The sequence below is a fragment of the Garra rufa genome, chromosome 15, assembly GCF_049309525.1.
Source record: "Garra rufa chromosome 15, GarRuf1.0, whole genome shotgun sequence".
Classification (NCBI taxonomy): domain Eukaryota; kingdom Metazoa; phylum Chordata; class Actinopteri; order Cypriniformes; family Cyprinidae; genus Garra; species Garra rufa.
The window spans coordinates 44,257,611-44,285,207 of NC_133375.1; the positions used below are offsets into that span (position 1 = coordinate 44,257,611).

At 39.9% G+C, this 27,597-nt stretch overlaps 3 protein-coding genes across 4 annotated transcripts in view; 2 read left to right on the forward strand and 1 right to left on the reverse strand.

Moving 5' to 3' along the window:
* The window catches only part of LOC141286727 (solute carrier family 12 member 2-like), a 54,793-nt gene extending 42,607 nt beyond the window's left edge, over positions 1 to 12,186 (forward strand). The window contains exons 21-26 of the mRNA XM_073818829.1: positions 791 to 913; positions 1,012 to 1,123; positions 2,918 to 3,004; positions 3,088 to 3,223; positions 10,467 to 10,534; positions 10,633 to 12,186. Of these exons, the coding sequence (XP_073674930.1) occupies positions 791 to 913; positions 1,012 to 1,123; positions 2,918 to 3,004; positions 3,088 to 3,223; positions 10,467 to 10,534; positions 10,633 to 10,768 (662 nt within the window). The 3' untranslated portion in view covers positions 10,769 to 12,186. The remainder of the gene's footprint in view (positions 1 to 790; positions 914 to 1,011; positions 1,124 to 2,917; positions 3,005 to 3,087; positions 3,224 to 10,466; positions 10,535 to 10,632) is intronic.
* The window catches only part of LOC141286736 (leucine-rich repeat-containing protein 2-like), a 371,513-nt gene that overhangs the window by 41,199 nt on the left and 302,717 nt on the right, over positions 1 to 27,597 (reverse strand). The window lies entirely within an intron of this gene.
* LOC141286726 (zinc finger protein 608-like) lies at positions 13,970 to 27,411 on the forward strand. 2 transcript variants are annotated; one of them, XR_012339337.1, is made up of 9 exons: positions 13,970 to 15,070; positions 15,758 to 15,893; positions 16,696 to 16,783; positions 19,163 to 21,422; positions 21,750 to 22,143; positions 22,249 to 22,388; positions 23,164 to 23,319; positions 24,115 to 24,177; positions 26,625 to 27,411. XR_012339337.1 is itself a non-coding variant. In XM_073818828.1 (9 exons), the coding sequence occupies exons 1-9, from the start codon at positions 14,417 to 14,419 to the stop codon at positions 26,642 to 26,644; spliced, it is 3,903 nt and encodes a 1,300-aa protein (XP_073674929.1). In that variant the 5' UTR covers positions 13,971 to 14,416; the 3' UTR covers positions 26,645 to 27,411. The 2 variants fall into 2 exon arrangements, 1 of the variants encoding a protein (XP_073674929.1); XM_073818828.1 differs by having other exon boundaries at positions 13,971 to 15,070; positions 23,164 to 23,311.

Sequence of the window (27,597 nt, forward strand, 5' to 3'; positions counted from 1 at the left end):
TATGATACATAGTCATGTATTAAACTCCCGTAACTCACAAACTCCCCGTGATAACGCGCAAATATTTTGGCCCATTTTCGTTCGTTGTCAGTCTCTGCTTTTACGCAATAGACTGAAGGCTCAGTGTGAATTCAGTGCATGTTGCATTCAGCTTATAAAAGAAAAATGCTGCAATTTTTTGGTGTTATTTTATTACTGTTTGGGCTGTCTCCAGCTATATCCTACATTTCTCAAAATACAATCCGACTTTATTCAACAATTTGTTTCTACTATTTACTTCGACTATTTTGACGATCTTTCATACTTTTCTGGGTCTTGACAGTGTTATTTTCCGGGCAGTCAATGGGACAACCATAATGCTTCTGGTTTTCATACAAAATTTTCATTTTGGGGTGGAGTAACCCTTTAATGATGGATTTGTTTCAGTTTTTGTCTTCTCAGGATGTGAACTGATGGACTGGAGTGGTGTGGATTATTGTGACGATTTAATCAGCTGTTTGGACTCTCATTCTGACGGCACCCATTCACTACAGAAGATACATCGGTGACACAGTGATGGAATGACATATTTATACAAATCTGATGAAGAAACAATCTCACCCTAATCTCAAATTCTCAATTTCCTCACACTTTCCTTAAATGTATGGTTGTGCATATTTGTATTCAGTGTGCTGGAGATCAGTCCTGATCTTGTTCTTAAATTTATGATGAATATTAATTCTCCATGGAATAGCGTTTGGCATCTCAGGTTTGTGTTTTCTCTTCTCTAATGTTGCATGTATGTTTTCAGACACCAAGAAGCCTCAGATGAAGCTCAGTCCTGCGGATGAGAAACTTTTGGCCGCCAGTCAGCAGTTCCAGAAGAAACAGAGCAAAGGAACTATTGATGTTTGGTGGCTGTTTGACGACGGAGGTAGTGATATTTCCATTTCAGTGTAGTTTGAAGAGTATTATACTCAGTGAGAGTTTGTAGCTGCAGTAAATGACGCTGTGATTGATTACTCATTGTAGGCTTGACTCTTTTGATACCGTATTTGCTAACCAACAAGAAGAAATGGCAAAATTGCAAGATCCGTGTGTTCATTGGAGGAAAGATAAACAGGATTGACCACGACCGCAGAGCGTAAGTATTACGCTGAATGTACACGGTTTTATAAAGAAAGCATGGTTTATATTAGTCTGATCATTAAAGCTGAATCCTGTAGATCTGAAGATTTTTAAGAGGAGACACTGCAGGCAAAAACGCTGTTTTCATGCACCATGTTTGAGATTTTGGACTTTTTGTGTGTTTTTTCAGACTAGTGGAAAGAAAACATCCAAAAGACACTGTTAAGTCTTTCTTTTATAGCACTTTATCTATTTGTGTCAATAGATTTCAATTACAATCCATATTTTTAAAGGCCAAGCGTTGTTTCTCCTACACTGAGCCATAAATCTCCACTTCAGCAGCACTTACACACACCACACTTTACATTTGTGTTCCTGTCTATATCCTGAAGGCTTTTACAGAGGGATTTGTTCAGATATCATTTGCTTGATTTTATAAAACATTTTATTCCCAAAAAATGGTGAAAATATAGTTTTTTTTTTCAGAATTATGTCATGACAAAATGATGTCCCCCAAACTTAGACTCTAATATGTGACCCTGGACCACAACACCAGTCATAAGTCGCTGGGGTATATTTGTAGCAATAGTCAAAAATACATTGCATGGGTCAAAATTTTTGATTTTTATATTTTATGCCAAAAATCATTAAGAAATTAAGTTAAGTTCATGTTCCATGAAGATTTTTTGTAAAATTCCTACTGTAAATATATCAAAATGTAATTTTTGATTTGTAATATGCATTGTTAAGAACCTAATTTGGACAACTTTAAAGGTGATTTTCTCAGTCTTTTTGATTTTTTTGCATCCTCAGATTCCTGACTTCAAATAGATGTATCTCGGCCAAATATTGTCCTATCCTAACAAACTATGCATCAATAGAAAGCTTATTTATTGAGCTTTCATATGATGTATAAATCTCAGTTTTGTCAAATTTAACCTTATGACTGGTTTTGTGGTCCAGGGTCACATATGTCAAAAAATTAAACTAGAATTTTGAAACTGACTTCATCCAGTGTTTAGATTTACTAGAAATGTATGCAAATTAGTGCATATTTCATTAAATAATAGCTCATTTGCATATTAAACCTAACATTTTAGAAAACTTGCAATACAAAAAATGTTTGCAATTATGAATGTAAGTAAGTAAACTAATAGTTATGACCTTATATTTATATATATATATATTTTTTTTTTTTACCCGATTCAACTGCAGTGTCTCGCCTTAAGATTCAGTCAGTGTGTCCAAACTTTTTTACTCCACTTCCAGAATGTACTCACCCCCTTGTCATCCAAGATGTTCATGTCTTTCTTTCTTCAGTGGCAAAGAAATTGTGTTTTTGAGGAAAACATTCCAGGATTGTTCTCCATATAGTGGACTTCTATGGTGCTCAACGGATTGAAGGTTAAAAATGCAGCTTCAAAGGGCTCTAAACGATCCCAGCCGAGGAATAAGGGTCTCATCCAGCAAAATGATCAGTTATTTTCTAAAAAATAATTCAGTTTATATACGGTACAACAGAGCTAAAGGCACACCCTAGGGAAAAAAATGTGCTTTTTACTGTGCATGATTGCATAAAAATATATACATTTGTATCGAACATTTATGGAGCAACATAAAGCAAGCAAGAATGTTCACCTCAAAAACCTTAATCATTTGCAACTGAAGAATGAAAGACATGAGAGACTAGGAAATACATCTCGGATGACTTGGGGGTGAGTAAATTAAAGTGGAATAATGATTTAACGTAAAAAACAGTTTACATAATGGAGATAATCAGCTAGTGTTTATCTTGTTCATTCTTGCACAGAATGGCGGCGTTGCTCAGTAAGTTCAGGATTGATTTCTCAGACATCACCGTTCTTGGAGACATCAACATTAAGCCAAAGAAGCACAAGTAAGTTTAGTTCCATTGGCTAATAATGAGCATGTTTTGCTTGGTATCAGTGAGAAACAGCTGTTGTTTGATGTTGTGCTCAGTAAGAAGATGTTTGAGGAGATGATCGAGCCGTACAGACTGAAGGAGGACGACATGGAGCAGGACGCCGCTGAGAAACTGAAGGCTGAAGAACCCTGGAGGATCACAGATAATGAGCTGGAGCTCTACAGGGCCAAGGTTAGCATCCGATACTCTTCAGGAGATCTGATGCTCTCGTTTTACTTTGATACGGAGCTTCACGCGTCTCAGACACATTATGTCTCTCATGTGTCATCTGAACACTGCAAAAAATGCTTCTCTTACTTAGAGTGTTTTGTTTTGTTTCCAGCCAAAGTATCTAAAAATTCTTAAATCTAGAAGGATTTTCTAGGCAAGTAAAAAAATTATTATTTTTTTTTTTTAAATTAGTCAAAATTAAGTGAAATTTTACTTAAAACAAGCACAATTATCTGCCAATGGGGTAAGCAAAATAATCTAGTTGTCTGCTTGAAACTAGATTATTTTTCTTACCCCATTGGCAGATTATTTTGCTTGGTTCAAGCACAAACTTACTTAATTTTAACTTCTTTTTTCTGAAAACAAGACAAAAATGTTTACTTGTCTAGAAAATCCTTCTAGATTTAAGATTTTTTCGATACTTTGGCTGGAAACAAAACAAAAAATCTAAGTAAGAAAAACATTTTTTTGCAGTGTAACACTGGGATCTATTTAAAAAGACGACTTTAGGAGCACATTCTAACCAGCCTTACACTGCAAAAAATCTATTTTAGAAATTCTATCTTAGACTTTTTTGTCTTGTTTCCAGCCAAAATATCTAAAAATTCTTAAATCAGGAAGGATTTTCTAGATGAGTAAAAATTATTGTCTTGTTTTCAGAAAAAACTAGTCAAAGTGAAGAGAGTTTTTGCTTAGAACAAGGAAAATAATCTGCCAATGGGGTAAGAAAAATAATCTTATTTCAAACAGAAAACAAGATTATTTTTCTTACCCTATTGCAGATTATTTGGCTTTTTTCAAGCAAAAACTCACTTAATTTTGACTCTTTCTGAAAACAAGTCAATAATTTTTACTCGTCTAGAAAATCCTTCTTGATTGGAAACAAGACAAAAAAATCTAAGCTAGAAAAGCATTTTTCGCAGTGTATTTCATTTCACAGATCCTATTTAGAACCAGTTGTATTGTTCAAACAAAAATATTAGAACCAATTTATTGCACCCTCAGATTTCAGATTTTCTAAAAATAGTCATATCCTAACAAACTATTAATGGAAAGCTAATTCATGACCCTTATGACTAGTTTTGTGGTCCAGGGTCACATATTGTCATACGCTCACATCTAAGATATTTTGAAGTGTTTTGTGCAAAAAAAAAAAAAAGTCTAAAAACATGGTGCTCAAGTTAAAGAAGTTGAGTTTTTAAATAAAGGGTCTCTAGACCCTGTGTTTTTTCATATTTTTGGCTTGGTTCTGTGTAAATGGCACCAAAATAATGTCTTAAAACACTGCAAAAATGCTTTTCTTACTTTTTTTGTCTTGTTTCCAGCCAAAATAAGTAGGATTTTCTGGCCAAGTAAAAATTATTGTCTTGTTTTCAGAAAAAAAAACTAGTGAAAATGAAATGGGATTCCCTTTTGAGAGCTACACTCGATGCTGCGCTTGCTAAAGCGCTATGGGAACGTCTCTATTCGTGACCAGCTGTGAAAAATGTGTGTAACACGTCAACAGAGTTGACCCGGAGGTATTATAGCCTCGGTTGATGACGTCATCAGAGCGCACCGTGACACGTAGGCTATAAATAGATGAGCCGCAGGTGCATCGTCAGGTCTTTTGTCTTCAGATCATTCTGTGCATGTGTGTGGCAAGAACGCTCTCTCTCTCTCAAATCAAACTATTGATCTTGCTAGGAGTTAGTTGTCAGCAGTCAGTGTGCAGAACTTTCATTCTCTTTCTCTCTCTCTTGTTCAACGTGTTTAACAGTTTGAAAGCAGAGAATGAATCAACAAAGCGGTAAGCGCTGTGTGCTTCCTTGCTCTCGTCCTATGAGTGAGTTAGACACACACGATTACTGCTTTGTTTGTTTGGGGGAAGAACATGCGGTTATGGCGATAGACAAAGGCGGATGCGAGCACTGTGATCTTCTCACAGTTAAAATGCTTCGCTCCCGTCTGAACTATTTTCATTCCGCACCCACATTAACATCGTGGGGTTCTCATATGGATTTGGTTCATGAGCAAGAGACGGGTCCGTCCCTTTCTCTTGCCGTGTCGCCAGATCCTCACATTCCTCCTCGTGAAGTCGAAGCGCATTCCGGTGCTTCTTCGGTTCACGAGGGGGATGAATGTTCTCTTGATTCGTCAGAGCATGAGCAGCCACCTTCTGAGCTTTCCTCTCGCGGAATTAAATCCACTGAGGAATTGATTGAGGTGATTACTCGGGCTGTGGCCAGATTGCAGCTTGACTGGCCACACGATCAAGATACCCCCAAACGTAGTAAGCTTGAAGATAGGTTTCTGTCCGGTGGTAAAGGAAAGAAAGTTCAGCACCACTTTCTTCCCTTTTTCGAGGACCTCCATGATGAGTTGTCTAAATCATGGAGTAAGCCATATACTTCTCGTGTGTTTATGCCCTCGACGTCGACTTTTTCGACTATCGTGGGTGCAAATGCACGCGGGTATAAGGAGATGCCTAAGGTTGAAGAGACGCTTGCGAGTTATCTCTCTCCTGCTTTGGCATCTTCTATGAAGAAACCTACTCTCCCCACTAAACCTTGTCGTATAACATCAACTTTAGTGGGTAAAGCCTATCAGGCTGCAGGTTAGGCTGGTGCTGCGCTGCACACAATGGCTGTGTTGCAGGCGTACCAGGCTGACCTATTAAAGGACTTGAGTGTGGGCAGTGTTATCGACGAGGAAGCTTTCGCTGAGCTTCGTCGAGCCACAGATCTGTCTCTCCGTGCGACCAAGCAGACGGCTCGTGCTATCGGCCGTTCTATGGGTGCTTTAGTCAGCACGGAGAGGCATTTGTGGTTGAATCTAACAGGAATAAAAGAAAAAGATCGTGTTTTCCTATTAGATTCCCCCGTTTCTCCCTCTGGATTATTTGGCAACTCTGTTAATTCAGTAGTCGCCAAATATAAGGAAGTGAAAAACTATGAGGAAGCGTTCGGCCAATTTCTTCCTCGCCTCACTCAAAGGGAGGGGCTGTCTGCCACCCAGCCTCGCCCCGGTCCTTCGAAACCTAGGGAGGTTAAAAAGTTGAGCGTGGCTGAGCGCGCCCCCCCTCGTGGGAATTGGAGGGTTCGCCACGCTCAACAACCTCCCAAGCAGGACCTCAGGACTATCATTAATAGAAAGAAGAGGTCCTGACGGTCTGGCGCCCAATCTGGTGGGGGTAACCTCCTGCGAGATGGGGCGCAACATGGGTCTCTCCGCCCCTTTCCGATACCCTCACGGAAACTCTCCTTCCCCGCCACCTCGTGTGTTTCGGGGGGCAGAAGTTTCCAGCGAAATGTTAGATGTTCCGTTGCTTCCAGCTGTCATCCTGGACGCGGAACATCTAACACCCCCTCAAAAGGAAGTATCAAAGCTAATACCACTCTCAGAGAGTCTGGCAGCATGGAGATCTCTGCCAGACATCTCTCCTTGGGTGCTAAAGACAGTTCAGTTAGGTTACAGAATCCAGTTCTGTCGTCATCCTCCGTGTTTCAACGGCGTGATTTTCACTTCCGTGAAACCGGAACTGATGCACGTACTGTCACAAGAGCTACAATCTCTTCTGGGCAAAGAGGCCATAGAACATGTTCCTCGACCAGAGAGAGAGTCAGGCTATTACAGCAGATACTTCCTGGTTCCCAAGAAAGATGGGGGACTGCGTCCAATCTTAGATCTTCGAGGCTTAAACCATTCAGTCAGAGCACTCAAGTTCAAGATGTTAACTATCAAGATGGTTGTGAATCAAATTCAACAATACGATTGGTTTGTCACAATCGATCTAAAGGACGCATATTTTCACATAGAAATATTGCCACAACACAGGAAATTCCTGAGGTTCGCTTTCGGGGGCGAAGCGTACCAATTTCGGGTTCTTCCATTCGGCCTAGCCTTGTCACCCCGCACATTCACAAAATGCATGGATGCAGCACTGGCTCCTTTGAGACTCCAGGGTATCCGCATTTTGAACTACATAGACGATTGGCTAATTCTAGCACAATCACGGCAGATGGCGCTCCAACACAGAAACATCGTGTTAGCTCATCTGTTGTCTCTGGGACTGAGAATCAACACCGGAAAAAGTGTTCTTTCTCCTGCCCAGAAAACGACTTATCTAGGGGTCGTTTGGGATTCGATCACGATGCGGGCACAATTGTCTCCCGCTCGAATCGAGACCATTCGGCTTACCATGAGCAAAGTCAGGTTAGGCCAAGAGTATACTGTTCGACAGTATCAAAGAATGTTAGGTTTCATGGCGTCAGCCTCCACGGTAATTCCTCTGGGGCTGTTACACATGAGACCGTTTCAGTGGTGGCTAAAAGCCAGAGGATTTCACCCAAGAGCCAATCCTCTAAGGCGAATAAAAGTGACGCGCCGCGGGCTTCGTACACTAACTTTGTGGTTCAGACCCCGGTTTTTAACTCTGGGTCCCACTCTAGGGGCTCCTTGTCGTCGCGTAATGCTAACGACGGATGCCTCCCTGACGGGCTGGGGAGCGGTCTTAAATGGTCGTCCAGCTCAAGGGGCATGGGAGGGCCATCAGTTCGATTGGCACATCAACTGCCTCGAGTTGATGGCTATATTTCTGGCTCTGAAATATTTTCTCCCCCAGTTAAGGGGCTGTCATGTCCTAGTGCGGGCGGACAACACAGCAGCAGTCTCTTACATAAATCACCAGGGGGGTCTACGTTCTCGCAACCTGTACAGGATAGCGAGACGGATTCTTTTCTGGGCCCAAGGAAAGTTCCTGTCACTCAGGGCAGTGTACATTCCAGGGCATCTGAACTTGGGAGCAGATTTACTGTCCAGACAGACACTATCATCAGGGGAGTGGAAACTCCACCCAGAGATAGTGAATCTGATCTGGAACAGATTCTACCAGGCGGAAGTGGACCTCTTCGCCTCTTGTCAGACAGCGCAATGTCCCCTCTACTTCTCTCTGAGTCACCCAGCTCCCTTGGGTCTGGATGCAATGTCGCACACATGGCCCAATATGCGCCTGTATGCGTTTCCTCCAGTTTCTCTGCTCCCAGGAGTTCTAGCCAGGGTTCGCCAACAAGGGATTTGCCTCCTCTTGGTGGCACCACGTTGGCCGAACAGAGTATGGTTCTCGGAGATAACATCTCTCCTCGACGGCTCGCCTTGGGCGATTCCGCGGAGGAGGGACCTTCTATCTCAGGCGGGGGGAAGGATATTCCATCCCAGGCCCGACCTGTGGAAACTTCATGTTTGGCCCCTGAGGGGAACCAACTGAGGGACACTGGGCTTTCACCTGCCGTGATTGAGACCATCCTAAGTGCTAGGGCTCCCTCCACTAGGAAAAATTATGCCATCAAATGGGGAGTTTTTGAAAGGTGGTGCGCAGAGCACAATGTAGATCCAGTTAACTGCCATGTTGCTTCAGTACTGGACTTTATGCAAGATAAATTATCGGCAGGTACATGTCCTGCTACTCTTAGGGTTTATGTGGCCGCTCTTTCGGCTTGCCACGCTCTGATTGATGGTGCACCACTTGGGAGACACCCTCTGATCTCTCGCTTCCTCTGTGGAGCCAGACGACTGAGGCCTCCGGTAAAGACCAAGATCCCTTCCTGGGATTTATCTACAGTCCTGGAGGGTCTGGTTGGACCCCCCTTTGAACCTTTGGAGTCAGCGTCTGATAAACTTCTGACTTTTAAGATGGTTTTTCTAATGGCAATAACCTCTTTAAAGAGAATTGGGGATATGCAGGCTCTGTCTATCTCGTCATCCTGCTTAGACTTTGCCCCAGGAATGGTGAAAGTGATTTTGCATCCTCATCCTGATTACCTGCCCAAGGTTCCATTCTCGGCTGTTCATCCGGTCATTCTTGAAGCCTTCTGTCCTCCACCGTTTTTAACGCCGGAGCAGGAGGTATCTCATAGACTGTGTCCAGTCCGTGCTCTTCAGGCTTACGTCCACCGCACTAGCCAGTGGCGTAAGTCAGAGCAACTTTTCATCTGTTATGGTGTCCATAACAGAGGGGCAGCTGCCTCCAAGCAGACTATGTCTCATTGGGTCAGGGATACTATTGCTCTTGCCTATGAGGCGCGCGGTCAAGCTTCGCCTATAGGTCTAAGGGCTCACTCCACCAGAGGGGTCGCCTCGTCCAATGCGTTGGCAAGGGGTGCTCCCCTGCAACAAGTTTGTGATGCGGCGGGCTGGTCCTCTCCGCACACATTTATAAGATTTTATAGTTTGGATGTTCATGCCACTCCGGGCTCTCACGTCCTTGAGTCGACATCGCAAGCTAATGTCTAGGCCTCCTTGCGTTCTTGTGAAACACACCTGCACAGCCATAGGGGTCCAGACATGTTCAAGCACGGCGGCGTGGGTATTCTCGTTCCCATAGCGCTTTAGCAAGCGCAGCATCGAGTGTAGCTCTCAAAAGGGAACTCTCTGGGTTACTTTTCAGTAACCTTGTTCCCTGAGAGAGCGGAACGAGATGCTGCGCTATCATGCCGTGCTGAAGATGTCCAGCAGGACTGCTCTTCAGACAAAATATCCTGACGATGCACCTGCGGCTCATCTATTTATAGCCTACGTGTCACGGTGCGCTCTGATGACGTCATCAACCGAGGCTATAATACCTCCGGGTCAACTCTGTTGACGTGTTACACACATTTTTCACAGCTGGTCACGAATAGAGACGTTCCCATAGCGCTTTAGCAAGCGCAGCATCTCGTTCCGCTCTCTCAGGGAACAAGGTTACTGAAAAGTAACCCAGAGAGTTTTGCTTAAAACAAGCTAAATAATAATTTGCCAATGGGGTAAGCAAAGAAATCTTATTTTAAACAGAAAACAAGATTATTTTTCTTACTCCATTGGCAGATTATTTAGCTAGTTTCAAGTAAAAAACGCACTTAATTTTGACTTGTTTTTATGAAAACAAGACAATAATTTTTACTCGTCTAGAAAATCCTTCTTGATTTAAGAATGTTTTGATATTTTGGCTGGAAACATGACAAAAAATCTAAGAAAATCATTTTTTTCAGTGTTTCAGACATTATTTGGTGCCATTTAAACAGAACAAAGCAAAAATTAGACAAAAATGAGGAAAAACGCAGAATCTAGAGAGGCGTTTTTGAAAAACGCAACTATTTTAACTTGATTTTTAGATGCCATTTCATGCATGAGACACTACGAAATATCTTAGATGTAAGCACAACATTAACATGTCCTGTCTTTCATTTAGTCGAATCGCCAGATCAGACTGAATGAGCTTCTGCAGGAGCATTCGAGCACAGCCAACCTCATTGTCATGTAAGTACTGATCATATATCTTAAACACTTCATCTGAATGATTGTCTGATTCTGATAATGTCGTTTGGCTGATGATTTGATTCATTTGTGTTTGACAGAACCATGCCGCTCGCCAGGAAGGGGACGGTGTCCAGCGCTCTTTACATGACCTGGCTGGACACGTTATCTAAAGATCTGCCACCGATTCTTCTTGTCCGAGGAAACCATCAGAGCGTTCTGACCTTCTACTCGTGAAGAGAACGTGAAGTGACTGTGTTACAATCAGTACATTTATATATTGACCACATTCGTTCTCTGTTGCCAAATCGACTTATATTTAATATATATAGCTGGACTAATTAATGCTACAGAAATGTTGTAGATATTTTTAGTGTAACAGCACTTACCTCAAAAAGAAGCGACACACTGCAGAAAATTCTTTTCTTACTTAGATTTCTTGTCTTGTTTCCAGCCAAAATATCTAAAAATTCTTAAATCAAGAAGGATTTCCTAGCCAAGTAAAAATTATTGTCTTGTTTTCAGAAAAACAAGTCAAAATTAAGTGAGTTTTTGCTTGAAACAAGCCAAATAATCTGCCAATGGGGTAAGCAAAAAATTCTTATTTTTAATCAGAAAACTAGATTCTTTTCTTACCCCATTGGCAGATTATTTAGCTTGTTTCAAGCAAAATCTCACTTAATTTTGACTTGTTTTTCTGAAAACGAGACAATAATTTTGACTCGTCTAGAAAATCCTTCTTGATTTAAGAATTTTTTTGATATTTCGGCTGGAAACAAGACAAAAAATCTTAGTAATAAAAGCATTTTTTGCAGTGCAGTTCAGCCAAATATAAAATTCTGTCAGCATTTACTCATCCTCAGGTTTTTCCAAACCTTTGTGTTTCATACAGGGTTAGTAAATGATGACAAAAGTCACTATCACTTTAATGTCCATTTTTTGCACTAACACATTCCTAATCCAGAAACATTGATGTCATTTTTCATCACCAAGCCTGAAATGAAATTCTTGCCTTCTACAGTCGAAATCGCTCTGAACAGAAGCCGTATTTGAGCTTATCTTGATCATCTCTTCAAGCGGCGTTGATCCACACAGTGTCTATTCAGGCTGCTTCACTGCAAAAAAATGCTTTTTCTTAGACTTTTTGTCTTGTTTCCAGCCAAAATATCTACAAATTCCTAAATCAAGAAGGATTTTCTAGACAAGTTTTCCGAAAAAACAAGTCAAAATTAAGTGTGTTTTTGCTTGAAACAAGCTAAATAATCTACCAATGGGGTAAGAGAAATAATCTCGTTTTCTGTTTGAAAAAAAAAAAAATCTTACCCCATTGGCAGATTATTTAACTTGTTCTAAGCAAAAACTCACTTCATTTTGACTTGTTTTTTTCTGAAAACAAGAGAATATTTTTTACTCGTCTAGAAAATCCTTCTTGATTTAAGAATTTTTTGATTTTTGGCTGAAAACAAGAAGTAAGAAAAGCTTTTTTTTGCAGTGTAGACGCTGTCAAATTGTTTACTAAAAATTTACTAATTCTGATAATTTTGGAGAAAGTGCGTTTGCATGTGTCTTAGCGCCAATGCAAATGTCAAAAACATTGTTTTAGACGAGAGAGACATTGAAAGACCAAATGCATTAAATAAATGGCCTTGATTTTAACTGTATAATTAGTGTCTTCTGTGCTTTATTTTATAATACATTTTTCTTTTATGCCAAAATTCATGTTCTATTAAGTACATTTTCTACCTTAAATATATATCAAAACTTAAATTTTGATTACTAATATGCATGGCTAAAAACTTTAAAGGCGATTTTCTCAATATTTTGATTTTTTTTTTGCACCCTCAGATTGCAGATTCTCTAAAAATATAGTCATATCCTAACAAACCATTCATGGAATGCTCAAAGAACTGACCCTGATGACTAGTTTTGTGGTCCAGGGTCACATATATATCAACACACACAAAAAAGTAAAGTTGCAGTTTTACAAAGCCAAAGTTGCAACCAATAGCTATAAACTAAAAAAAATGTTTAGCCAGAGTTGTTGAAAATGCAGTGTGGCGGTTCAAATCAGGGTTTGTGAATAAAAAAATAATCTGCCAATGGGGTAAGCAAAATAATCTTGTTTTCTGTTTGAAATAAGGTTTATGCAAACAAATCACAACAAACTTGCTCAAACATGATCTGTATTTGGTTTGGATTTACCATTTAAGACTTGGAGACCCTTTTACACAAATCTTAAAATAAAAATGCTTCAAAAGGTTCTTCACAGCGATGCCATAGAAGAACCGTTTTTGGTTTCACAAAGAATCATTCACTCAAAGGTTCTTTAAAGAACCATCTCTTTCTTACCTTTCTGAAATCTGAAGAACTTTCTTTCGCCACAAAGAGCCTTTTGTGAAACAGAAATGTTCTTCAGATGTTAAAGGTTCTGTATAGAACCATTAAGACAAAAAAAGGTTCTTCTATGGCATCGTGAAGCACCTTTATTTTTAAGAGTGTAAGACAATGTATTTTAGGATTAAATGAAGAGAACACAATATGTCAAAATGTTCTCTCAATGTAAATGTCTTCTGTCTTGTTTTCCATTGCAAATGTCTAAAGATTCTTTAATCAAAATGCATTTGCTTTAAATGCAAAATGACTTAAGTCTTGTTTTCTGAGAAATTCATCAAAATGAAGTGAGTTTATGATTTAAAGGAGTAGTTCACTTCTCCAAAACCAAAAAAATTACAGACAATTTACTTACCCCCTTGTCATCCAAGATGTTCATGTCTTTCTTTCTTCAACTGTAAAGAAATTATGTTTTATGAGAAAAGCATTTCAGGAATGTTCTCTATATATTGGTGTTTTGATGCCCATGAGTTTCCACTAGCAAAATACAGTTAAAATGCAGCTTCAAAGGGCTCCTCCCAGTCGAGGAAGAAAGGTCTTATCTAGCCAAACGATTGGTTATTTTCTAAAGTAATTTACAATTTAAACACATTTTAATCTCAAATGCTTGTCTTGTCTAGCTCTGCGATGTGCATGCATACTCTGTGCACTCCAAAGACAGTTAGGGTACGTCTAAAAACTCCCATCTCATTTTCCTCCCCAACTTCAAAATCATCCTACATCGCTGCAGAAGCACAAACCCAGTGTTTACAAAGTGAACATGCAAAGAAGATCAAACGCCCTTTACAAAAAAATGAAAACTGTAATGTAAGATGATTTTGAGGTTGGAGGAGAAAATGAGATGGGAGTTTTTAGACATACCCTAACTGTCTTGAACCGGAATACACAGAGTTGACGCAAAGCTAGACAAGACGAGCATTTGAGGTTAATAAGTATATAAATGGTAATATTTTTAGAAAATAAACAATCGTTTCACTAGATAAGACCCTTCTTCCTTGGCTGGGATCGTTTGGAGTCCTTTGAAGCTCCATTTTGGAAGTTCAAACTCGCAGGCACCATAGAAGTCCACTATATGGAGAACACTCCTGAAATGTTTTCCTCATAAAACATAATTTGTTTATGACTGAAGAAAGACAGAATGTCATACATGTAAGTGTGTGTATTTGTATGGGAAAAACAAAAATATTTAGATATCAAATGCTTTGCAACGTTCTGCTCTGATTTACTACTTTTTGAGGCCTTAATTTGAGTAAAAAAAAAAGAACTGAGACTTTTTAAGACTTTAACTTCTTGATGGATTCATTTGCAAAACACAATCATTCTTTCAGTCAAAACATTAGTTACACATGTTGATCTAAGATGTTTCAATGTGTTGAGCGTTCCAGCCGCACCGCGGTAATTCAGTTTCCATTAGCACTTGTGTGTGATTAATACCCTCCCATCCACTTGATTTAGGATTCATCACCGTTTTCTGTCAGAAATCCTGTGTGGAGAATGTCAGTCAGTTCCTCCCTTCAGCAGAGAATCAAGACACACGGAGCGGATCCGGACGACAGCGGGGATGACTGGGAGATCGGCGTTGGGAATCTGATCATCGACCTGGACGCGGATTTGGAGAAGGATCGACAGAGATTGGCGATGAATCGCGTTTTGAGCGTTAAAAGCGCGGTGGAAGGTCGCGAAGAGCTCGAGTACAATTGCGCGGGCGCAGGCGCCGTGTTCGACGGCCTGACGCGAGCCTCCACCGCCAGCGATCAGCCTTTCCTCTGCAAGGAGCCCAAGAAATTCAAGCTGAAACGACGGAATTCCTCCACGGACGCGGATCGGTTCCCGTCGCTGGAGATTGTGAGCGGCATTCCCAAAGTATGCGTCAGTAAGCGGCGCGGCGGAGAGATGAATTCAGCACCAGCGCCGGTGGACAGCGACGAGCCCGCGCCGCCCGCCCGAGCCAGAGACGGCAAGAAGGGCAAAAGCCAAAGCAAAGGACTGAGGAGAGAGAAAGACTCGGCGAGGACGCGGAAGGATAAGCCAAACGATGAATTTGAGAACGGAAGCACCTTGGGAGCAACGGAGAGGGGCGGAATGGACGCGGCGGCTATTGTTGACCACACTGACGACACGAGCACCGATGAGCACAGCCTGAGAACGGTAAGCTCACATCTGTCCTTCAGACACCTTCGCAAACAAAACAAGTGGAGAACGCATCGCATCCGATTATACGCATCCCGTCGTGTCTCGAACCGCCAATGTGTGCATCTATCACGAGCCGTGAGGCTGTAGGTTGAGCTGATGGCGGATTCGGTGTTTGTGTATTTGAGAATGACGCTCCAACACTCACGACAAACCGTGTCTGTTCGCCTCTTTGTGCGCTACGCGAATCTCTCTGCAGCACAAAAAGAGCAGCACCTTCCGTGCGATCTAAGCTCGCTTTGCGATGGCAATATAAAGAGGTTTTCTTTTGTTTGTCAGCCATTTCCTTTGTGAACACAGCCCCTGAGAGATTCTTCAACGTCTGTTGCTAATGGAAACCTGAGCATCATAATTCCCTGTTTGTTTTGGAACAAAGACATACTGGCTTCTTTGAAGCCAGGACGCTTTTCGTGTGTTATTTAGAGATTTAAATATAGAGGCAAGCTCCACCCCCTTTAGCCTTGGCTGTTCTGCTCTATTGTCCCAGTGTGCTTATCTAGATGTCTTTTCAGTTTGCTTTGGCTGTTGTGACATTGACTTGTGTGCTGTTAAAAATGAAAAGTCAAATGTTTCGATGAAGGAACTCGCATGCAACTGCATTATACCTCAGCTGGCACTGTTTGTGCTTCCTCCCTCTTTCTCCAGTTGAGTGTTAAGACGCGGTCAGTTGGAACTAACACGCAGGAAGCCGAGAAAGCCCTCGAGTCCAGCTACATGGAGCCATGTCAACCGGGAACGAGCGTCAATCTAGAGGGTATTGTCTGGCATGAGACTGAGGAAGGTGAGAGCATGTTATAGAAACATGCAATATGCAATTTCACATTTCCCTTTTTTCTGCATTCACATTGGTTTGATTAGATAAGCGATGAGTGAAGGCCGAGTTTTGTCATTAGCTCCACAGGACTGCGTTTTCAAAGCAGCTGTGAGACTGAAGCATTTGAAGGAAGAGGAGACACTGGTTGCATATTGATTAAGCAAATTAAAATTGCAGACCACCATCTTAACTTCCATCATGCACTGAGATCAAACGTTTGAAAATACAGAGAAAAGACCAAGATATGTGACCCTGGACCACAAAACCAGTCATAAGCATTGTTTTTTGGGTATTTGAGCTCTATACATCATCTGAATAAGCTGAAAGCTGAATAAATACGCTTTCCATTCATGTATGGTTTGTTAGGACAGGACTAACTATTTGAAAAAATGCAATCCGAGGGTGCAAAAAAATCGAAATATTGAGAAAATCACCTTTAAGATTGTTTAAATGAAGTTCTTAGCAATGCATATTACTAATCAAAAATTTACAGTAGAAAATTTACTAAATATCTGTAAATGTTCCACGATCTTAATTTCCTACTGATTTTTGGCATAAAAGAAAAATGTATAATTTTGACCCATACAATGTATTTTTGGCTATTGCTCAAATATACCCCTGCTACTGCTAGACTGGCTTTGTGCTCCAGGGTCACATATGGCTAAAGCTAAATTTGGTGATTGTAGAAAATGTTTTAATCTTTTGGAATACTGTGGCTTTGGATATTTCAGAGGGACTCATTGCTGTGACTGCTTCTGTTCGATTTCAGGGGTTCTAGTTGTGAATGTCACTTGGAGGAAAAGGACCTATGTGGGCACTCTGTTGGACTGTACCAAACATGACTGGGCTCCGCCACGGTAAACACCTTCCTTTCTCCTTGAATGCTTGACTTGAAGTGTTTATACACTGCCTCTTAAATGTTTGGGCTAAGTACAACTTTTGATGCTTTTAAAGGAAACTGCTCATCAAAGGCAGTCAAAAGTTTGCAATCAATAAGATTTTTAATGCTTTTTAAATAAGACTTTTCTGCTCATCAAGGCTGAGTTTATTTGATTAAAAATACAGAAAAAATTGTAATATTGTGAAATGTTAATGCAATTTAAAATAATAGTTTTCTATTTTAATATACTTTCAAATATAATTTATTCCTGTGACGAAAAGCTGAATTTTCAGCATCATCACTCCAGTCTTCAGTGTCACACGATCTTTCAGTTTTGCTGCTTAATAATTTTTTTGGAACCTGTAATACTTTTCTTTTAGATTCTTTGATAAATAAAACATTAAAAAGAACTGCAGAAACTCCTCGTTCAAAGTTTGGGGAGGGAATTTTTTCTTTCTTTGAAAGAAATGAATACTTCTATTCAGCAAGGATGTGTTTAATTGATGAAAAGTGATAGTAAAGACTTACATTGTTAGAAAATATTTATATTATATTTATATTTTTAACTGTTTATTCATCAAAGAATCCTGAAAAAAGTATCAAAGGTTCCAAAAATATATATTAAGCAGCGCAAATCTTTACCAAATTGATAATAAAAGTAATAAATCAGTATATTAGAATGATTTCTGAAGGGTTGTGTGACACTGAAGACTGCAGTAATGATGCTGAAAATTCAGCCTTGCATCACAGAAATTAATTATGTTTAAAGTATATTTTGAATTGCAATAATATTTCATAATATTAGTTTTTTGATGTATTTTTGATCAAATAAGTGTAACTTTGATGAGCATAAGATACTAAAAAAAAAAAAAAAGTAAAAATCACAAACTTTTGATCGGCAGTGTTTACATTTAAATTAAAGGGTTCGTTCACCCAAAAATGAAAATTTGCCCATTATTTACTCACCCTCAAGCCATCCTAGGTGTATATGACTTCCTTCTTTTGTGGAACGAATGTGGTTGGATTATATTAAAAATTGTTCTGGCTACTTCAAGCTTTAGAATGGAAGCAGTCTGAAACGGGTCCAATAAAAGCCTACTGCAGCATATCGATGCATTTTTGTAAGAAAAATATCCATATTTAAAACACAAAAATCACTTTAATCTAGCTTGTGCCAACTGTTGTACACAAAAGCAGCTCTGGACTGATGACGTATACATTGGCGTTATGCATTTCTCATGAAAACCAACCTTTGTTTACAGAAGCAAGGGAAGAAAATGTTTTGACTTTAGCAAAAGAAAAACAGTCTCCTCTTGACTTATATCAAAATCCTCCCAAAAGTGATTATTACATTTTAAATATGGATATTTTTCTTACAAAAATGCATTGATTTGCTATAGGAGGCCTTTATTCACCTCCTGGAGCTGTTGTGAGGCATTTTATATTATGGATGGATGCGCTTTATTGGACGTTTTTTGAATTGTTGAAAAGAAACACCCGCCCATTGCCATAATAAAGCTTGGAAGAGCCAGAAGAGTTTTTAAAGGGGTCCTATTATGCTCTTTTGCAAAGTCTTCATTTTGTTTTGGGGGATGCACTATTACATCCTCTCATGCTTGGTGGTTCGAAAAGTACATAATTTTTTCAATAGCTTCCACCCCAGCCTGGCACAAATGGCTTAATTAGTTTTGGGTTTGATGAAGGTCCGCCTTCCGAAAAACCAAATGTGTTGTGATTGGTTAACTTAGCAGTCCCACTCCATTGCGATTGGCGAACAGCTTAGACTGTGTTTCACTCCTGCCACGCCCCTTCACGAAGCAGCAAGTTACATGTACAACTGTTAGCGCAAACTAGATTAAAGTGATTCTTACGTTTTAAATATTTTCTTACAAAAACATATTGGATCACTAAAGGAGGTTTTACTGACCCCTCCGGAGCAATGCGAGACACTTTTTATTATGGATCGACTTGTTTTGGACTGATGGAGAAAAACACCAGTCTATGCTGTTCTAAAGCTTAGGAGTGCCACTGCCATCGTCTGACTGCATTCGTCTACACTGTAGTCCAAAGGAGCCGTTCATTGTAGTTCTTAAAAATGGATTTTTTAAAAACGAAATATCTCCATTTGGAGTGGACTTTGAGATTTGTAACTTTGTAGATGTTTTTTATGCCCAAACATAAACACAAAATTCAAAAGTGAAAAGCATAATAGGACCCCTCTAATATTATATCTCTGATTGGATTTGTCTGAAAGAAGGAAGTCATATACACCTAGGATGCCTGGTCTTATTTTTTAATTTTTGGGTGAACTGTACCTTTAAGATTTGATACACTTATGACTCCTTGTTGTTCTTAGGTTTTGTGAATCGCCAATGAGTGACTCTGATATGCCTTACGCACGTGGACGCGGTAAACGGATGCGGCTGGCCATCCCAGATCAACCAACTGCCGACCCAAGCCTTTCCAAGATTCGAGGACTTACTCACAAGAGGCGCGGTGTGGGAATCGGCAACAAAGGAAGACGTGGAAGTCTGAACCTCAGTGGCTGTAGGACACCTGGATACTACGCCGTGGAGGACATCAAATCCAATCCAATCATGTGTGGAAAACGAAAAGGCAAAGCCCCAGCCGATTTAGATTTGAGCTTGGTCTCGGAGGACATTAGAAACGGGAATGGAAAAAGGATACGAGCCAAATCCAGAAGCGCTCCTTCCACTCCTCAGGGTAAATCCGACCCTGTCTTTCTCGATCAAGTTTGCGCATCTCCGATGCTAATAGACTGTCCGCATCCGAATTGCAACAAGAAGTACAAACATATCAACGGCCTCCGTTACCACCAATCACACGCTCACCTGAACACTGACAGCAAGCAAGAGTTTGAGGTGGAGAGCGAAGACAGGCTTTCAGATTTCGATGAACCGCTCAACTCGGGACCCTTTGATTCTTCAGAGAACGTAATTTCTAAGAAGCCCAGAAGCATTTATAAACTCAACGCAGTTGGTTCTCCAAAGAGCAGGAAGGCATTGCTCAACAACGAAAGCACTCCCATAGCCAATGCAAAAGTAAGAGCGAATGTGGCAAGTAAAGACGGATCCATAGACGATCTGAGCAACCTCCCGCTCATTTCCAACATGTCCGTCGTGCTTGAGAACTGCCTCATGACAGATCGTAATGCTTCCGTTGAGATGCCTAAGCTGGAAGCAGAGGGTGCTATTGATAAGAGGGACATGTGTAACAAAATTAAGAAAGAAGGCTTTACAGAACGATGCCTAGCCAAGTCTCGAACCAACAGATTAATCAACGCAACCCCTGCTCCTCCAAAACTGACAGCTATCCCGCCTGCCGCATTTTCCACTAAAGTCACCGAAGTTACTTCTCTCCAGGCTTCTCCAACCGTTGCCCTCACGAAAGCCAAGAACCTCTCTCTGAAACCCATCAAGCCAAAGCTGGATGTTATTGCACAAGTCAACATGGCCAACACCACCGCAGTCCTGAGCAAAGACAGCAAGAGAAAGGAAAAGCATCGATTGAAGGATAGAACTTGCAAAGATCCACGCAGTCCCAAAAGTGACCCGATTTACGCAAAAGCTGAGGATACGAAGAGTATCGGGAAGGACTTTCCTGTGAGCCTCTTGAAAGAGCACTTGAGCAAGCAAGATGTTGTAAACGGTCCGAGCGAAACGCAAGAAAGCCGTATGGCGAGCATCAGAGCTGAGGCTGACAAGGTGTACACCTTTTCAGACAACGCACCGAGTCCTTCCATCGGGAGCTCTGCAAGAATGGACTGCGTCCCTCTTACGAATGGAGATGGAGCGAGTGCTAAAACCAACAGCCCGGCGTATTCCGACATATCCGACGCAGCTGAGGACGGCGGGTCAAACTCAAGATCTAGAAGGAACTCAACACAAGATTCAAACTCGAATACAAAAATTCCCTCAGCCTCCATGACTCCAGGAAAAGAGGTCCAGTCCACAACTCACGGCCATGCCTATGACTCCCATTGTATTCCAGGTTACATGCATTCTGGCCAAGCCAATTCCACTTCGTTCCATAAGGTGGCCTCGCCCTACGGTCGGACGAAGGATGATTTGAGAGATTTAAACGAGGAGATAAAAGGCTCAGAATCTTCTAGCCACTCAAGTTCTCAGTCACAGCTTCAATACGCCGAAACGCACACAGCGCTGGCTCAGTCTTTGTACTATGGACAGTACAGCCGGGGTGTTTCCATGGACCAGAAGGTTCTAATGATGCCCAGCAGCCACAGACCGCTCAGTGAGGCATGCTGTGAGGAAATGCAGTATAGCAAGCAGAGTCGAAATCAAGGTAGACGAGGATCTGAGCAGAAGGAACGAACAAAGGATGAGCAGAAACAGTTCATAAGCTCTTCTCAGTCGATTCATAAAGGGGCGAACTCTGTTAAGATTAGCTGTGCGAAACCTGGCTTCATCTATGTGGAGTTGGACAAGCAGTTGTCGTTTCAACAGCAGCAGCAACAGGGGAAAGCGTCCCATGTCGGCATGTCAAAAGAACAAGGGGTCCTCAAGGAATCTGAAGAGCTCAGTTTGGAGAGTTCAAACTCAAAATCAAATGTGGACACAAATGTAACATTTCTAAATGTAAGTTACTGATGTTACTTATCATTTACTGAGGAAATGTTCTTTTAGAGACAATAACAGACTGCTAGAAATGTCCTTGGTTTTGCTGGAGTAACAATCCAAAGCATGTTGTTTTTGGAAATATGATCCTTAATCATCAAATGATCAAATTGCCAGGATTCTTTGATGATTGAGAGCATATTGATTTGCCATCCTTTTGAACGCATTAAGAAGGCATTAAACGCTAGGGCTACTGTTTCATAACAAAGGGCTTCCCTGTAAGGTGTGTAAATTTCATTGGTTGTCAGACCAGAAACTGTTTGACAGTAGATGTTCCTCTGGGTTTAGGCTTCAGAATCTCAGTCCTGGAGCCACTCTTATCAGTCCAAATATGCGAAGCCGCAAAATCAAGAGGTCAACAAGATCTCTGAGGAAATGAGTCTGAGTCCAGACAAGGCGAAAGACTGGCACATGCCCCTAGAGCCCGAGTCCAGGCTGGAGGCCGAACTCCAGAGCGTCAAGTGTGAGACGGAGGCCGAGGTCACCGAGGAAAGCGTCAGACCGGAGGGAGACGAGACGGCGGGCGAGACGTCCGAAGACTCGCAGAATGCGAGAGGGGCCGCGTCGTCACCCCAGCAGTCCTTCATTCAGTTTCAGCACTCCTACCCCTATTTGCACCTGTGTGAGACCAGCAGCAATGCTTACAGAGTGATGTCTCCGGCTCTGGTGCACAATTACCCAGGTAATCATCTTTTGCACAATGCGAATACCACCCCAAAACTTTCACGAAGTTGGGGCTGTGCTACGAACTACTTGTAAAGTGTAAGCTGTGTGTCTTCCGTTCTAGGTTTCCATTACCCTCTGTATGGAAAAACGGCAGGGAGAGAGGATTCAGACGGTGCTCCAAGCAGCAAACCCGTGACTGATTCGACAGCATTAGAGCTTCTGTCACATCCTCTCCTGCCGTATCACGGCAAATCTCCTGTTGTATGTATCTCGCTTCAAAAAAAACGTAAAAGGCACTGATGAATCGTTCCTAGTAAAGCTTATTGCCTACCACAGAGTCAAATATGACCCTGGACCACAAAACCAGTCATAGGGGTCAGTTTATTGAAATTGAGATTTATGCATTGAATAAATATGCTTTTCCATTGATGTATGGTTTGTTAAGATAGGACAATATTTGGTTGAGATACAACTTTTTGAAAATCCAGAATCTGAGGGTGCAAAAAAAAATCGCCTTTAAAGTTGTTCAAATTAAGTCCTTAGCAATGCATAATCAATTGAATACTAATCAAAAAATAAGTTTTAATATATTTACTGTAGGAAATTTACAAAATATCTTAACGGAACATAAGCTTTACTTAATATCCTAATGATTTTTGGCATTAAATCAATTATTTTGACCCATGCAATGTATCTTTGGCTATTGCTACAAATATACCCTTGCTACTAAGGACTGGTTTTGTGTTCCAGGGTCACAAATATGGACCCAAATGTGGGACAAACAAACTGTGTGAAACTCAAGTTGTTCTGGATAGCAGCATCTACTAAATATCCACAATGTAAATATAGTTTCTGCAGGCAAATTGTTGGGAATTGTGTACACAGTGGACTCATGAAACATCTTTTTAGGTCTTAAATAGATGTATTAGAGTCTATATAGCCTGATTGATTCATGTAGGTCCTTTGCATTTTAAATATGTGTTCTGTTGTCCAAAGACAAAGTATTCCTTATATATTGTATGTTTTACTCCTTTAGCCTGGAGAAAGAGGATCTCCAGAGCAGGAACGTGAGACTGAACGGGAGAGAGAATCGGTTCCCTTTGGTCGCCACCTTCAGGCACATCATCTCACTCACCTGGGCATGAGCTACACGCTGGTGTCCGGCCAGTATGACCCCTTTCAAGGTGAAAAGGTCAAAAACAACTGAACTATACTATACTACACTACTGAACTACTTGAATAGTCTATATTAAAGGGCTCGTATCATGAGGAATCAAATTAGTCTTATCTGCTATTAAAAGATTAATTCAAACAGGTACATGAGCAGCAAGTACCTGCTAAGAGGACATATACACATGAACCGCAAACCCTCTTTCTAAATTGTCAACAATCAACTCTCCCGTTGCTGTTTGTGTGAAAATATGTGACCCTGGAGCACAAAACCAGTCTTAAGTAACACAAGGAAATTTGTAGCAATAGCCAAAAATACATTGTATGTGTCAAAATTATTGATTTTTCTTTAATGCCAAAAATCATTAGGATATTAAGATATTTTGTAAGTTTCCTACCGTAAATATATCAGAAGTTCATTTTTGATTAATAACATGCATTGCTAAGAACTTCATTTGAACAACTTTAAAAGTGATATTCTAAGTATTTAGAGTTTTTGCACCCTCAGATTGCAGATTTTCATTTCAGTCATATCCTAACAAACCATAAATCAATGGAAAGCTTATTTATTCAGCTTTCAGATGATGTATAAATCTTAATTTAAAAAAATTGTCTTGTATCAAAAATTAATATCCATTTAATTCAAACTGCAATAGAGAGTGGAAAACTAAACTATGAATGGTTATGGGTGCAATTCCTAAATTGACCTTAAAAAAATTGCATGGTAAAAGTGATATGAGCCCTTTAGGCATGTTTACAGTGAAGAATGTAAATTGTAAGAGTTGATTGAATTGTTCTGTGATTTGTGATCCTTAAGGTTTGAGTTCTGCGGCACTGGTTGCAAACCAGCAAGTGACAACGACACAGACCTGCTCCAGCGGTGAGAAAACAAAAACTATTAAATCAAATAAATGTGACCCTGAACCACAAAACCAGTCATAAGTGTCAGTTTTTCGAAATAGAGATTTATGACCATCATGGCCAAGATACAACTATTTGAAAATCTGGAATCTGAAGGTGGAAACAAATCAAAATACTGAGAAAATCACCTTTAAAGTTGTTCAAATGAAGTTCTTAGCAATGCATGTTATTAATCAAAAATGAACTTCTGATATATTTACGGTAGGAAACTTACAAAATATCTTAATATCCTAATAATTTTTTGGCATAAAAGAAAAATAATAATTTTGACCCATGCGATGCATTTTTGGCTACTGCTACAAATACACCCGTGCTACTTAAAACTGGTTTGAATGCATGAACTCTTAAAATGAATACCTTAAATGCAATGTAAGTCGCTTTGGATAAAGACATCTGCCAGATGCTTAATTTAATCGATTGATTGAATTGAAGAAGTTGAATATTTATATCAGGAATGCTTGTTTCCAACTAACAGAAAACATTTCCAGAACATTTTGGCAAGGTTCTCTCAAATATTCTTCTAGTTACTTTTAATAGAATGTCTGTTTGAGCTATCTGGTCTTTAAAGGGTAAGTTCATCCAAAAATTAAAATTTTGCCTTGAGGATGAGTAAATAATGGGCTAATTTTAATTTTTGGGTGAACTATCGGTTTAATAATGTTCTCAAACATTTTTCTGAAACGCAGTGTTGGGGAAAGTTACTTTTAAAAATAATGCGTTACAATATTGAGTAACTCCCTAAAAAAGTAACTAATTACGTTAGTTGGTTACTTTGTATGAAAAGTAATGCGTTGCAATACTTTTGTGTTACTTTTTAAATCTGGGCAGGGCTCGCTTGTTTGTTTTTAATATAAAAAGTTTGATTTTTGTCAAATGTAAAAGCCTTTTCACACCAAAAGCCTCAGGCTTAGAGAAAAGTAAATTGACGTCTGTACAGTAGACCGCAGAAGAAAAAATGTCAACTCTTCAGCAATAAAAAAATTTCAGAATTTCTCGAGTAATTTTTGCTCATTAGTATGGATGAATTGAATCATCGAAGGTCGGCAGCAAAGATATCGGTTAATAAAATGGGATTAAATACATAAAGGATATTTGTATTATTTAACATTTAATTATTGCAGGTTTCTATTCATTTTGAGGAACACTGTATCTGTTTTTTTAGTGAGTGAGATGAATTAATGCATGTTCACATTTATTCTAGAACTAAAGTAACATCTTACTCACAATGTCTCTCAACATGAGGACAGGAGAGCTTTTAATCAATAAATGAGGGAAAGGTAACTCAGATATTTTCTGGTCAATTAAATAGCAATGCGTTACTTTACTAGTTACTTGGAAAAAGTAATATTATTACGTAACTTGCATTACTTGTAATGTGTTACCCCCAACCCTGCTGAAACATTCATCATTTTACTACTTGTTTGCAAATGTTCAGAGAACATTCACAACTAATATTCCCATTATGTTTGCAAAGCGATTACTTGGAATGTTCCTTTAAAGGAGTAGTTCACTTTCAGAACAAACATTTAAAGATAATGCACTGATCCCCTTGTCATCCAAGATGTTCATGTCTTTCTTTCTTCAGTCGTAAAGAAATTATGTTTTTTTGAGGATTTCTCTCCATATAGTGGACTTCTATGGTGCCCCCAAGTTTGAACTTCCAAATGCAGTTTAAATGCAGCTTCAAAGTGCTCTAAACGACCCCAGTCGAGAAAGAAGGGTTTTATCTAGCGAAACGATTATTTTCTAAACAAATTGACAAATTATATACTTTTTAACCTCAAATGCTTGTCTCGTCCAGTCTCTAGGTCAATACAGTTAGGGTATGTTGAAAAACTCCCATCACATTTTTGTCTTCAACTTTTTTTAATACGCTTTATCACCTTTTTTTGTAAAGGCTTCTTTGCACGTTCACTTTCTAAACACTGGGTCAGTACTTCTGCAGCGATGTAGGGCGATTTTGAAGTTGAAGACAGAATGAGACGAAGCTTTGAAGCTGCATTTAAACTGCATTTTGGAAGTTCAAACTCACGAGCACCACAGAAGTCCACTATAGAGAGAAATCCTGAAATGTTTTCTTTAAAAAAAACATAATTTCTTTACTGGATGACAAGGGGGGTTCATATAATGTTTAATTGTAGAACTGGATGTTTTCACCATCACTGTAAAAAGTGAACAGTTGGATCAACTTAAAAAAATACTTCAATTGGTAACACCTAAACATTTTAAGTTATTTCAACTTAATTTATAATTAATTTATGTGATAAATTAAGTTGAAAGAACTTAAAATGTTTTAATTTAAGTAATAATTTTTTTAAGTTGATCCAACTGTTCACTTTTTACAGTGATTCAAAGAAAATGTAAAAACTAAAAAACGTTTTGGTAACTTGTCTGTTTAATCTGCAGAGAACGACGGGAAGATGTGAGATGTTCCCCACGCAAACAAGGATTCACAGACATCAATTCCATGGTGTTCCTCATCGCCTCCATAGGAGGCAGCGACTAATTTCATTTCTAGCCGATGAATGTACGACTGCAGCGGAACTAGACCTGGGCCTGAGAAGCATTTCCTCGGGGCGCCGTCGCACACAAACCCTCTGCTCGTTGGATTTCGCCTGTAAATGGCTACATCTAGCTGTTCGTATGCACTCATATTGTTGTGTAACCATACTATTGAATGTATTTGCTATTCCATCACCTCTGTGTGGTCAAGGACGGTTTGCAATAGATTTCAAGTGACTGTAAGGTGGCTCGCTCCGCATCGACTTATTAACATGAATATACTGTTATTAACAGCCATTAATCTATTGTATCGTATAAAGTGGATGTTAATGGACCGTTCATCTCAGTGCCATACGGTATTATCGTGATGTACATAGTTGTACATAGTTGAACGGTGCTCAGCGGTGACTATAACTAGCTTATGTACCTTTGTATTGATTCAGTGCAATGTATGGTTGTCTACCCACCTCACCGACACGGCAGACGTAGTCCTTTGTTACTTCGATAGTAATGCATAACTCGATATGTTTACAAGTGGTTCTCTGGACTGAAAGTCAATGGTGTAGGTTGGTCGAGTCCCGTCATTAGGTTTTTCTTGATGTCTGCTATATCATTAAACTGCAGTTGCTTTTTATACTGTCTCTGCCTTAACATGTTTGGCAATCCAAATAAAAAGTCAAGGTTGTTTTTACCGGCGGATTGTGGTTTTTGTACGGAAATTGACTTGAAATCAATTTGAATTCATAAGTAAGTCGAGTTTGCAGTAAGAATATACAAATAAACCACGTTTCAGTAAGTCAACAAGTTGTGTTGCCGCTGATGTAATGCAAGTTACGTAATAATATCACTTTTTCCAAGTAACTAGTAAAGTAATGCT

Coding starts and splice junctions, on each gene's coding strand:
- LOC141286726 (XM_073818828.1), top strand. CDS start 14,417: ATGTCAGTCAGTTCCTCCCTTCAGCAGAGAATCAAGACACACGGAGCG. Junction 15,894..16,695: donor CTGGCATGAGACTGAGGAAG/GTGAGAGCATGT, acceptor GTTCGATTTCAG/GGGTTCTAGTTGTGAATGTC. Junction 21,423..21,749: donor CAAATGTAACATTTCTAAAT/GTAAGTTACTGA, acceptor CTCTGGGTTTAG/GCTTCAGAATCTCAGTCCTG.